General features: G+C 46.9%; 1 protein-coding gene across 1 annotated transcript in view; it reads right to left on the reverse strand.

Annotated features, from left to right (window-relative positions):
* The window catches only part of MYOCD (myocardin), a 225,236-nt gene that overhangs the window by 18,271 nt on the left and 193,044 nt on the right, over positions 1 to 13,921 (reverse strand). The window contains 2 exon segments of the mRNA XM_065735104.1: positions 3,304 to 3,359; positions 7,922 to 7,987. Of these exon segments, the coding sequence (XP_065591176.1) occupies positions 3,304 to 3,359; positions 7,922 to 7,987 (122 nt within the window).

Below are 13,921 nucleotides of genomic sequence, written 5' to 3' on the forward strand. Positions count from 1 at the left end.
AGATCAATGGCTATTTATCCATCACATGCCGTAGCCAAAAAGCTTCAGCAACCATAGAGTAGAAACTCCAGTTACAAGTTTGGAGAACAGGTTGGGAAATGCTCAGATAGTTAAATGTTCCCAAACAGTCTGAGATAGATATGGCTAGAGTAAGAATGTAGATGAAGCTGGGCCAGGGAGAGCATCATTTATTGCTTTAAAGGAGATGGAGAGAAGAAATCTGGAAATCACAATTCCAATCAGAGCGACATTGGAACAAGGAATCAAAAGATCTATATAAATGGATTTTGAAGATAGCAACGAGGTGAGTAACAGCCAGGATGGATTCTTCAAGAACAAGTGACACCAGAGCAACTAGTTTCCTTTTATGGAGAGGTGACAGATTTCTGTTACAGGAATAAACAAAATATGTCACATAGTTCGACCCTGACCCTGTTTTGACATAATCTCACATGGTTTTCTCATATTCAGACCAGAGAAATTTGATCTGGATAAGACTAGCATAAGGAAGGAGCATAACTGTGGGTCACCAAAGGAATTAGGAATGGTTTACAGTCTAAACACAAGAATATATCAGATCATGTTCTGCAGCAATTTTTCCTACTATTTAATATTTTCATTAATGCCTCGAATGACAGAAGATGTACTCCTTAACTCTGATTCATTCAAGACTAACAGTTCCTGATTGAGTAATTGAGGAAATCATCTGAAATACATTGGATACAGTCCAAGAAGGACAATTGGAAATGCCTACAGGCAGGTCACAGCTAGCCACAGCCGAGGCAGCTGGTTAAGCACTGGACGGAATGAAGATTAATCCACCAGAGATGTTTCTGCAGTGCTTTGTGGACAGCAACCTTAGATAGAAATTAGACTGGAAGGCAGCTTTCTAGGGAATACCACGAGGAACATCAAATAGGCACAAAGAATAGCAAGGCCCTGCTCTGGACCCTGAAAGAAGCCACAGGAAGGGTCTGGAGGACAGCAATAGAAATCATCAATGAGTCAGAAATGGGATCAGTGAGGTGAGGCTGCTGTAGGGAAACAGGGTGCAGAATACTTTTAAAAAGTGCTGCATGAAAAAAAAAACGAATGATTCTCGTGTTCATGCTTGTAGAAGGATAAGCAATTGGCTTAAACTTCAACTTAAAAAGCTTGGGCTGGGAATCAGGGAAGACTTGGTGACAGCACAGTTTAGGGTACACTGGAGTTGGTTGCTGGGGGGGTGGATGGGATGGGATGTCCGTTGGCTGCTGCACATCAGTCAGGAATGACCTAGGTGGGGCTGTGCTGCTGTGAGGCAGAGGCAGAGGCACGAGTGATGTCCCCTGCAGCCCTCCCCTGCTGTGCTCCCTGGGCTGTTGGGTGTAAGCTGAGCCAGACGGGCTCTGTCCTCCAGCCCAGCAATCTACCATAGGACATTGACTTCAAAGTCTGCTGCGCTGGCCTGATGCCAGCTTTGTACATAGCCAGTGAAATGTTTAAACAAATAATAGACATTTTATTTACTGAAGCCTTTGCAATTTCTTCCCTTTCCCCTATAATTTTTTCCCAGCTTATTTTCACCAACACAGTCCCTCGCTTGGACCACCTGCAGGTCTGCCTGGTTTCTTGTCAGCTTAGAGCTGGATGGTGCCTGCATTTGGGCACAGTTACATTCACCTAATGCACTTTTTGATGATGGTTGTCAGATCAGAGCCTCACTTGAGCTGCTTGACTCAACCATCATGTTGACTCCAGCATTCTCACCATGCTAGCCTAACTGTAATCACTGGCTGTGATTACAGTTCTATTTGACCTTTGCTGTTTATGAGCTGTATTTGTGTCACTGGGATGAAAACAGTGAAGAAAGACCTCAGATGTGTTTTTTCTTTTTAGCACAAGTTGAAGCAGACGAGCTTTCAAAAGACATGAAAGCCATTGTTGTTATCTGCTTCCTGTCTGCAGAACATCAGTTTGTAAGAATATCAGCTAAACAACAAATGCTATTGAATAATTATCTGGAAACAGCTGCTGCTCCTTTCTTGTCAGGGCTATAAGCAGGGCATCTTTGCAAAAGAATATACTTTTCTTATAGGCTGTATTCATTAGTGTGTTCATTAGCATGCTGTAAAAACACTTGCAGTTTGGGATAGACTAGACCATCCTTCCCTTTCTCCCAGGCAACCAGCCAGTGAACGCCTTTGAAGAGCAACACAAAGAGACACAAATGTATACGAAACTGTAAAATATATGACACTTCAGGGATACTTTGGATTGCTTGAAATTTCATAAGCGTGCTAATTTTTCAGAGTCAGACTGTGTTTCTTATGCTAGCCATTTATTACTGCTGGAATCTCAGGGCAAGTGATTTGGAGTGTGTTTAAGTTTAGGAGAGTGCTTCTCCATATTTCACAGCCATACGTTCTTGCAAAGGTCCTTTTCCATGTGACTGTAGGCACATTTTGCAGATTAACAGAAGAAGCTCTTGTGTTTAAACAAAACCTGTGTGACTGTTCCCTTTGCCATGCTGTGTGTGGACATCCCTCCAGCTTGGTCTGAGTGCTATACAAAGGGTTTGGAAGACTGGTGTGATTTTCCAAAATGTGACCATATTTCCAATGTGTTCTGGAAATGGCTGCTTATTTTGTCTCTGCCTTCAGCAATATTCTGGGAAGCCTGAGTGCAGATAGGTGATGGGGTGAATGGGAGCCTGGGTCACTTAGCCCCTGGGTCGTTTGCAATGTACCAGCAGCACTACTGAGCTAAAGGCCCATCTCCTCTCTGAGAGCAAGTATGAATCTCCTGGGGACTTGCTGCAGGTGACATCTGTGTTCCTCCTGCACACTTGCTAAACACTTAGCCTCTCATCTGTCCTGTTTGCTGCTGGCTGTTCTCTAAGCTCTGACTTGTGTGGAAGGGGAGAGCAGTCAGCGCAGCATGAAGTGGGCCACGGATGTGGCCCTGAAAGGAAAACAGAGGCTTTAGGTAGTTGGAGATTTAGGTAGTTAGAGGTTTACTGGAAGGCTGAGCCCTGCCTTAGGCTTTTGTAAGACCCAGGGAGTGCTTCAAAACCTCCAAGCTCATGGGACAGATGTCCCCTCTGCAATTTAAACCTCCTGCCTGGAGAAGGGTGCTCCTGGACACATGAGCCCTGGCTTGGCCCCAGCATGTCTGAAGCAAGGGAGATGCCCTGACCCCCTGTTTGTGGCCACAGGGCCTTGGTGGAGGATGCCAGATAGGGCAGGGAAGGTGGTTTCAAACTCCACAACTCATGCAAAGCGAGCCCATGTGTTCACTCATTGGGATAGCTGTAGGAATTACCTTGGCTCGCTCCAGACTTTTTCGTTGTTCATGGAATGCGGATGGGCTTTTCAGTGCTGCAACAGGAAAGAGAGAGGAGCAGTCAGCACAGGAGTGGAAGCAAGCAGCCACCAGGATATTCAGCAACAGCATTTTAATGAGTGCTATAAAAATAGCAACACAAACTAGCTGCTCTCTTTATTGCACTAACTAAAAATAACTCAGGAAGGCTCTGGGAAATCCTGTGCTCTCCGCCAGGCCACAGCAAGAGATCGGGGGGGACAGGGAGCACAGAGAGTGCAGGAGGGACTCGGGCAGGGACATGGTGCAGGCTTTGGGATGTGCTGCTTAGGGGGTTGTGCTGAAGAGCGGGTGCTGCTCTTCCTGGAGCACTTCCTGCAGGTTATGGCATTGGGTGGCACCACAGCCCTGGCAAACTGTCCTAGGAAGAGCATCAGGCTGAGGGGATCTCACCTGCAAGTAACACATGTAGGTGACTGAGGCCAGCAGGAAAAAGGAAAATACCTGCCTGGCCTTCTGGGCCATGGCAACGGTACTGCAACCAGGACCCTGGAGCTGTTTTCCTTTGACAGTGTTCCATCACTATCTACTCCTCCATCTCCTGTTGGCTCCTTCTCATGGACACTGTTCTGACCGCTGCCCAGAAGCACTGGTGTGACATGGTGCTTCCCTGGGCAGCCGTCTGGCCAGGGCCAGACATATCTGAGCATCTCCTGGCACTAAGGAGGATTAACCCAGAGAGGGTCCCAAAGAAAGACAAATGATCCCTGGGTCTTGGATCAGTGAGAGCAGCCAGTGCTGTGTCATGGAGGATGCTGCACATTGTTTATCCTGATTCTGTAGAAATTGAAATTTGCATGGTGAAGGGGTTAATATTTCTCTGTCCCTGCAGAAAGTCTTTTCTGTCTGTGTAAGCAAACAAAATGAACTGTTGCTATTGGGACAGGGAAGGGAAAGGTGCCCTGACTCACAAAGACAGCCCGCTACAACTCTTCGTTTGGCAACACTTAATCCCCTTTCCATCTTCTGAGTGGGATTCAATGAGGACAGAAGTTATTTTCACTCAGGACAAGATGTCCTGCATCAGTCTAGATGAAATCAATGAAAAGAATGAGGGAAGCTGGAAGATGATTGGGGGCCTGAATTGGCTTTTGGTAGGCAACACCCCTAACCTCCAGGGAATCACGGGAAAACACAGAGGGCACATTCCTGCTTCTTGTGTTTGGAAAGCGACATACAGACAAGACAGCATTACTGTGCCATGCTCCAGTGAGCAGCCATGAGGACTGGTGACAGCTAGTTCAACCAGAAGCAAAATGAAATGGTGCATACAAGAAAACGAAGTTAGCAAGAGAAATGACTTTTACAGTCCTGTTCACTCTGAAGTCCTGACACTGAGAGCTTGCTACAGGCACTGGCCAGTCAAACACCATGTTATTCATGACAAAAATGAATTTAGTCATTTACCAAGATTTTTGGAGGAATTATGTGGCTGCTGCAGCTTGTATTAGTCTGCAAAACAAACGAAGACATTGCTAGCACTGGTTATTCAGACACCTTGTCAGGCAATGACCTGGCAGCTTAAAATGGCTGAGGTCTGGAGGCAACAGGGAAGAGCTGCTGTACTTGGTGTTGATAATCTTAGGACTATTGACTCTAAGGCTCAAGTTAGAGGATGAGCTGGTGGCTGCATACAGCAGAAGGGTCCTGACTTCAAGCACAGCTATTTCTGCATCCCATCACAATGGGGAGAAATTTGTCTTGAGGAGTCCTTGATGCAAACTGCCACCCCTTCCCCTTGGGCAGATCTGGTTGGGGGTCTGGGGCAAATCCTGTGCAGGGCTGCAAGAAGGTTTCATCTGCACTTGACCCTGCAGCCCTCCCTTCTGCAGGAGACCCCATGGGGATGCTTTTGAATGAAAAACCTTTTGCCTGTGCTGTTCCAATTTCACTAAGATAATAAAATGGCATGAATTTAATAATACAGTGCTGCATGACCTGAGAACTTCCCACTCAATGAGCCTGAAGAACAGGGCAGGTTCTGCTCTCACCTCCACACATATATAGATAAGAAGTGTGATCTTGTCTCAGTAAATGCAGATTTTGCCTTGCTTTCAGATGCTCCCTCCCCACAGTCACAGGACAGATTGGACCCAGAGGTTGTCCATGCTTACCAGTCATTGCCTGTCATTATTTGTAGAGTCTTTTTCAGTAGAGCTGATTGTTTTGCCAGCCAGTTGTTCAATGTACAACCTGAAAACTTCTGACCATCAGAGTCCAGTTTTCAACCTGGACCAGAAAAGCAGCACTATTGCCTTTTGCCCCTGTGCATTCTCCTTTTGGCAATTTCCTGCCTTCTCCAGTGATGGGACCATCTGAAGGTTTCACATTTCTCAGATGATCATCCAAAGGAGTCTGAATAAAGCTAAGGTATTGATGGCATTAATCTTGCCCAATCAAACCAAACACAGAATGGCTTTGGTTAGGCAAGGATACCCATCAAACTGCATTTTGCTCAGGTGCCACCATTACTTCACCCCAAGCTGCTCTCTTCAATACCAAAAACCAGTCAGCTTCCTCAGTTCCTCTGAAGTTTCACTCTTACTGTACTTATAAACCACAGTGCTAAACAGCTTGGCTGGTTCTGTGCACGGTCATCGATAGGGGCTTCGGCAAACCCTCAAGGATTTTATCCAGTGCTAATCTGTTAGTCAGACCATTCATCTCTTTTTCTGGTTTCTGTTTCAAATAAATCAGTAAAAAAATTGAAGTTTCTTACTCTTGTGATTGCATCAGCTGAAAACATGACCAGTGGGCTGAAAACATTTTTTGTATAACACCAGGTCTACAACATGGAATCAAGTACATGCTCCTAGCTTGGTACCAAACCTGACTCAGTGTGAAGACCAGCAATGCCCCTCTGCCCTCTTTCCAGAAGAGTTATTCTCAACCACAGTGACTCACATCCATCCATATTCATTTATTTTCCACCTGGAATACATATGAACCAATATCCCATTCTGGGAAACCTTTAAAGCCCATCTCATCTGCTGGTCTTCAGAGCCAACAGGACACGGGACGGTTCAACTAAGACTTCTTTTTCATAAGGATTGACTGCACATCCCCACACCAGAGGGAAGCTGGCTGGTACTCCCACTTGTTAAACACCAACAACTTACACTTCCTTCCAAGGTTAAATTCAGCAGTCAGATTCTGCATGTCTGCTTTTCTAATGGCAAAAGTGCATCTTCTTTTAGTATTTTTAGTGATTGAGCTGTTCTTATGCTTCCCAAAACGGCCTCCTTGGACAGAAACCAAACTGCAAAATTGCAGCCTAGAAGCTGGAAGGGTAAAGAAGCTGTAAGTAACTGTCGCACGTGCTCAGCCCTACAGGGCAGGATCAGGTATGCAGACTGCTACGTTGGCACTGCAGCTGCATGCATGTGCAGTGGGGTAACCTGCACGCTGCCTGAGTGTGACCACTTATGCAGAATGAAATGAGCAGTTTTAGAGACATTGGATATACTTCTGGTCACTGACTGCAGTACTTGAAATGCCACAACATCCTGCTGAAATCCCCAACTCCTAGAGACCCACAATTAAAATGCTTGCCAGCTGGTGGCAGGCAGCACAGAATCTGAATGCTTACTGAAATAAAGAGGAAAAATGAGAAGAGCTTTAATTTATAACTCCTAAAACCTTGACAGATGTGATTTTTATCATCTTGCTCAAGTTTTTTTAATGCTCAGTGCTGGCAATACTGTAGTGAGAAGGTGTCTGTTGCCAGCTCCCTCAACATGAGCTTTTAGAAAGGCAGCTGCATGAGGATGGGGCAGCAGAGGGATGAGCAGGGTGCAGCAGGCAGTGCTAGAGCCATGCTTTTTGTGAGCTCTTGTTCTGCTGGTTAAACAAAAGCTGCATCACAGTCTTCGAGGTTAGCCATAAGAGACAGACATAGCCACAGCCCCCAGAAAGCTGCAGTCTTAGCAGAGACCCCCATGGGGCCCATGATGAGATGGAAAGCTACAAGGATTGTCCTTCACATGGGCCCCAGATCATCATGGATTTGTGCATGAGGAGCCTGAGCTTCTCTTCAGTAGTGCTACAGGTTTAATGATGGTTTCTACAGATGCTATAGGTTTCTGCTTGTGCAGAAGAGGATTGTTTTCATTCACATACATTTTGAAATCTAGCATCCCCCTCCATCTTTTCCCTGTTATGTGGGTCTGAGCTTGCCACAGAAGCTCCTGACTTCTACAAGAGGATGTGAGATGCTCTGCCCTTGCCTTAACAAAGTGTTTTGCTTTGCTATGGTGACCTCTGGGACAGGGTACTATGCAGCTCAGTTTTTGGATGGTGTAAGCTAAGCAGCAATCGTAAATACAGTTTGAATAGCAGCACTGTAACTGACGTAGCAAATGCTGAGCACTACCATACAGCACCAGGAGACACAGTATTGCTACAGGGCTGGAAGCAAAGCCCAGCTCAGCAGCCATCTGCTCAGAGCACAGAGGGTCTGAGCAGGCAGCTGGTGCCACACAGCATCCCAGCAGTAGCCAGGAGGAACACTGACCCTCTGATCCATGAGTGGGTGAAAAAGGCAGAAAATGGTACTCACGTGGCATGATGCCTTGGTCTGCCAGCTGCTCACGGGTCCTTCTCTGCTGAAGCCGTAGCTGCAAAACTGTGAGAGACAGAGTGTCAGGAAGAGATGCATGATTTTTCTGAGGCACCAGTGCATCTGTCAGGGACGATGTGCCTGTGGTTTGTGTGTCACTGAGACCTGGTACCGGTTCCTGCTGCTGCTGCTGTGGGGCCAGACTCAGTGCAGCCAAGCAGCAGTGCCAGGGAGGGGCTGCACAGTATGCACCAACTCAGCCCTCACTTTACACTTAGATGACAGGGATAGGACTGGTTCTGGTGCAGGTGGTGCCCCTGACACTGGCCTCTGCCGATGCCTGCAGTAGTACCTGCAAGTGACCATGACTTCAGCTCAAAGAGAGTCAGAGTGTGGGCAAAGCGTGCTGGGATGGAGGAAGATGGGATTTGAAACTCCATCACTACATCCTCTGTATTTGGGTGTGAGTACCTATGACTGAGTGCATGAGCTCCTATAACTAATCCAAACCTTTAAAACTTCTGCCTAATGCAGAAATTCATAAGCTTCTTAGAAGTGGTAGATGCCACCTCTGCTGTTTGTGACCAAGGAACACCATGAGTGTAGAATGAATTTTTAATGCCTGCTAAGAGCAGAAAGAACGGAGCTGAGAGTAGGGAAAAAAGCACCTGTACTGCAGTACAGCTGCCACCCATAGGAACATGCTGGGAGCCCTAAGCCAGCAGATTATGGCCTCCAGGAGGTTTTTCAGTCAATAGATACTGCATGTTCTTCAGCGTTATAATGAGCCACTTCTCAAGGACTCTTGGGCTGACTACCCTAGGGTAGCAAGGCTGAATCCTCGCTACCAGGAGCTCTGACCCAAGTGTCACTGGTTCTACTATGCGAGGGCCCTTCTTTCACAGCCTAAGGACCAATCCTGATACCTTTACAACTGGGAGATTCTCTCCCATCCCAGCACTGTGAGTAGATCTTTCCGGCTTCATCACCCTCCCAGAAGCATGACAGCAGTGTAAGGCTCCACTCTGCATTCAGATATGCTTACTGGGCTGGGAGGGAGAAGAAAAATATAGTGAGGAGAGATCAGTGCCATCTCTAAACAAACCCACTGTTTCTATCATCTTTTTGGACAGATGGAAATGAACCACTAAGTGGCTTAGAGGCATGATCTCAGCTGTAGAGCACTGAGAAGGCATCTCATGAAGAAGAGACTCCCTGAGGTATTGCTCAGTATTTACTGCATGCAAATACTGCTCAGCACAGAGCAGCCTGCCTTGTGCAAGGATACAGACCTCTTTGTGGCCCAGTGCTGCAAGAGTTAAATCATCCAGTGCTTAGAGATCACCTCTAGTACTTGCAGACTACACCTTCGTTTTTGTAAATTTGTGGCCAAGAAGACTGACACATGCAGATCTATCTCCTCTCCTACAAGGTAAAACACAAAACTTCTGTATTTTCCTGATGGAAACTCATTACAGCTTGCAACAAGGGCACAGATCTTTCAGCAGTCACAATATAACTGCGTGCGTATCTCCTGCTTACTGGCATAGCACCAGAGAGAAGCCTTAGCTGCACTGAGAGTTGATATTGGAAGGGGAAGAGAGGAAAGAACGGCTTTCTTGACCTCATGAGCAACCTGCAGAGCTCTGGCAACAGCTCATGTCTACAACACGGCTTCCCTGGGATGTGGGATGGAGCTGAATAACAATTCCTGCCAGTGGAGTCCCCAAAGCACAAGGCTCCCTGAAATGCCATTGCGTGTCACTTTTTCATGTCCTCTATACAAACCATGTCTCACAACTATAGCAAGTGTTTAGTGAAGGCCTCATGAGAGATTTCCTGAGAAATTCCAGCACTTTTTAGGACTCCATAGACAATCTCTTGCTGTGAGGGAGGAGCATAGCCTTTAATACCTGTTAAAGCCTGCACATATGCAATTCTCCTTATACCAGAGTGAAGCCGGTGGTTAGAAGATGCTGGCAAACCCTGCTGCTGAGGAAGTCTACACCCTTCCATTGCCCCATGGTACACCCCCAGACAGTGCTGGTTGTGCCTGTGGACACCAATTTAGATCCCTGCTATGCAGCTCTCTATATTTGAACCAGTTATCTGCAATGTCTTTGCAGGAGTCAGGAACTTTATAATCAAATTAGGCAGTCCATGCTTTCAGAATGCCAGTCTTTCCCCTAAACTATGGAGGTAATTTATGGCAACCAGCTCACCTTACACTGGGGAGGATAGACCCTACTTTTTCTGTATAAGGTCTTCACTGCTGTCAGCATAGCTTTGCACTTTCTCAAGGAAGAGATGTATCTCCACTGAACAGGAGAGCAAAGTGAAAATGTCCAAGAATGAAGCTTTGTATCTTGCCCAGGAATGGTTCCCTGCTCTCCTAGGTCCTGGTCGAGTGTTCCAAGTATTAGAGCATCTGCTCTAACCTGGGGCAATTCATACAGAACACCTCAGCATCAAATGGGAATCAAAGAGATTTCAAGAGTCACAGGCAACATTCTGCTGAGGACACAGCTGGTGCCTTGATGCTGCCATCCCCAGCTGTGTATTTCACCTTGGTAGTGCTGAGCTTAGAGTCGCTGACCCATTATTAAATCACAGGTGAAGGAGGAAAAGTTCATTCAGCTTTGTCTATTCAGAGCAAGCTAACAGAAAATGTGAAGACAAGCATGGGCAAATGCCAACCATTTCCAGCCCAAATTCAATGAATGAAGCAGTCATTTCAGCCACTGAATGTTCAGCGGCTGAATCTGGATGTCCTTATGCAGTAGGATGCAGGCCTTGACTCTTAACATCATCTCCAAATCCTGTTGCAAATCATCTGAAGAAGTAACCATAGTCATGGCCAGTGCCAGACAAGTTAGTAACACTGAACATCGCCGCAGGAAGAGGAAAAGCAGCCACTACCTCCAGCAGCCTCCATTTGAGAACTGTACCTTGCGTTTTCAGTCTTGCATATTTCTCTTGCAGTTAATAGTGCTTAAAAACCAGACTGGAAGAGCCTCTGGAACCATCCTACAAACCTCTCCATAACTGCTTTTTCAAGAGGACTTCATATTCACTGAAGCTATGTCTGACCCCAGCCACATTCCCGTGCTCTTCCTTTGCTATGTGTCTGGAGGCATGAGCTCTGAGTGCAGCCTGTGACTCACTTTGAGACTGCTGTCACCTTCCAGATAAGGGAATGATTTTTTGCCCTGAATATTCATATTCTTCAGGATTGCTTTCAGTAATCCTGCCTACTTCTATGACACCCCATGATGAGAAATCTCTTCCTACACAATGCAAGGTAAGTCAGAACTACACCAGTTCTTTTACTCACAATCCCTTTGTGTTAGAATTATCCGTCTCTTCTGTCCTAGATCAAAGTCCCGTTTAGTGACAGAGCTTTCAGAAGTATCCTCTGCAGAAGGTTTATGTCATTGTTGCTGAGAAGCCCTCTGGGGCTGTCAAGGCTTGCTCTGCTGACCCTGCATTAATCACTGCCTGTGACTCGCAAGCAATAGTCATCCTCCACCCTAGGAGGTGACCTCAGAGCTTTATGAAGCAAAAAGTACAGCTTGGACCTTGCATGAACTAGAGATGCACTGGAGAAGCCATGTTCAAATCACCCTTCCCAGGAGCAGGCAGGCCTGGCTTCGGCCTACAGTGGCTGCCCACCTCTGTGTCCTGAGCCTGCATGTGTTGGGGCCTTCCTGCCCGTAGCTCAGGATCCCCCGCATGCTTTGGCATGGGATCCATCTGACTGCGTAGCCCTGAAGGTTAACGCATGTTAACTCAGCAGCCGGTCAGGATGGAATGAGCCAGGGACCTCATCGCCTGCATCAGAACATCCCCCTTATCAAAGCATGCAGAGCACTCGGGCAGGAGGCACACGGTGGCCTTTGCAGTGGGCTCAGAGCTCATGCAGTGGAAGACATGGATTGACAAACCACAGCCAGCAGTAGGCAAGGAATCCAGAGGTCCCTTCCCACCAACACTTCTGTGGCTGTCAGAGGTGGTTCCCTGGAAATCCTGAGGCTGCACCAGGCTTGCTTGGGGCTCAGGTCAGCCTCACAGCTGCCCAAGTGGGGCTGCAAGGCTGCCATCCTGGTATCTGTCTGAGCTCCTGGACCCATCTCTAGCAGACCCTCCCAGCTCCCCTACACAGTTACAGATGAGATCCCCATAAGCTGGCTTCCTGCCTGGGCTGCACCAGTTCTTTAGCTCTATTTGGGAGCTGCATTCACAATCAGTGCAATTGCTGTGCTCTCATCCTCTTTGACACAGCTCAGTGCTGCTAGCAAAGGGCACAGCTGAACAGTTGCCTGTTGCTTCCTGCATCACCTGGGGCTCCTGGGCCAGTTCATCCCATCTGCATGGCTGAGATGTGAACAAGCACTTTGACCAGCAACTGAATGTGGCAGTGATACCAATAAAAGCAAGAGCAAAGACACCATCTCCTCTACTGACCACTGCAGCAGCTCACTGCTGCCCTCCTTGGCCCCCAAACTGGCCAAGGAGCATGAATGCAGCTGAGTGGGGTGCAGGATGAGGACTGCTCTGCTGGAACACCAGAGAGGTGGCAGCAGATTCTGAATAGGCTGATGGGGAAGAGAGATTCCTGTTTTCAACAGCAGCTGAGCAAACATGAAACACCAGGCCCTGCCACGCTGTCTGTAAACGGATGAATATGGAGTCACCAGCACTCTTAGCTGGAAGGCCAAACATCACCACACTGAAATCTCAGCTGGTGCGAACAGCATCTCAGAACCAATATCCAGGCCCACAAGTGCCTTGAAAGAGTCTTAGGACCACATCTGAGTGACAAGGAGCACACGTATCAAAGAGCAACCAGCTGTGAGGGTTGTGTTCACCACAACATGCAGCCCAACCCCTGCCTGTTCCTGAGAACATGCTGTCATCAGTCTTCCTTGGAACGATACCTTCAGCTTCCCTGTGAGCACCGTGTATGTTTTCCTCCTTGAGCACAGTGAGGTATGGCTCAATCCTTGCTGTAACATGCCTAACTGACAGAGAAACAGATGTTTGACGGCTAAAATACCAAGGTACAAGATGCTGGAATAATAACATAAAGCCCAAACTGATCTACATCAAGTCAGTGTTTCACAAAAACTTTATGAAATCAAAAAACTGTTATCAGTTACAGATAGTCCATGGTTTGTTGGTGGGCACTGGCTGTGATTTGTATGAGCGCCTGACTGGAAAGGAAACACGTATATTTTCTTTGAAAAATGAAAATGAAGATTCTACCACCATGTCTGGCCTACCACTCTACCAAGACCTTCTGTATTCTGCCTTTCACAACCTGCAGAGTTCGGTCCAAATCCCTCTCTCCACCATTGGCCTGGCGTGTAAGCTGTAATTATTTCCTCTATATAGGCAAGCAAGTCTTCTTTGAACATTCACATCCACGTGTCCTCACCCAGGCATGGATATTACCCCATGTCATGCCACATGGAGACATGTTTATAGTGTTAAACTTCCACTTTTCACTGATTATCTGGATTAACAGTGTTATACAGATGTTGGCCTTCTAAACTCTCTTTCCTTATCACTGGACAGCGAAGGTCAGAGGTAAGGTTAAGTCTGCACTTTCCAGCTTTGTTTGCTCTGTCTGATGACAACGCTTCTCTGCTGCTGGAACACAATTGGTTTTATTCAAAGCAGAAGATCACATAAATAATTGTCTCTGGGAAGAGTTAAACATGTTTCTGGAACAGCCCTTTGATGTTCTGGTTGATTTAATACAATCCCATTGACGACTGGAGCACATTGGATAGCATGGCAGGCTTGAAGAATCATAATTCCTGAAAAATTTGTCAGGATGACCTCAGATCAGTATATTTATCTTTCGCAAAATAGGCAAAATAAACACGCACACAAATCCTCAAGGAAGGGGTTAGGAAGCCTGAGGGCCTGCCACATGCTGGTGGTTGGATCTGACTCCTCTGGAACAGCTCCTTGTGCTCTGCACTGCGGGAGCTG

This window comes from Cyrtonyx montezumae, unplaced genomic scaffold (assembly GCF_038088225.1).
Source record: "Cyrtonyx montezumae isolate F1298 unplaced genomic scaffold, pur_monq_1.0 scaffold_19, whole genome shotgun sequence".
NCBI classification, from domain to species: Eukaryota; Metazoa; Chordata; class Aves; order Galliformes; family Odontophoridae; genus Cyrtonyx; species Cyrtonyx montezumae.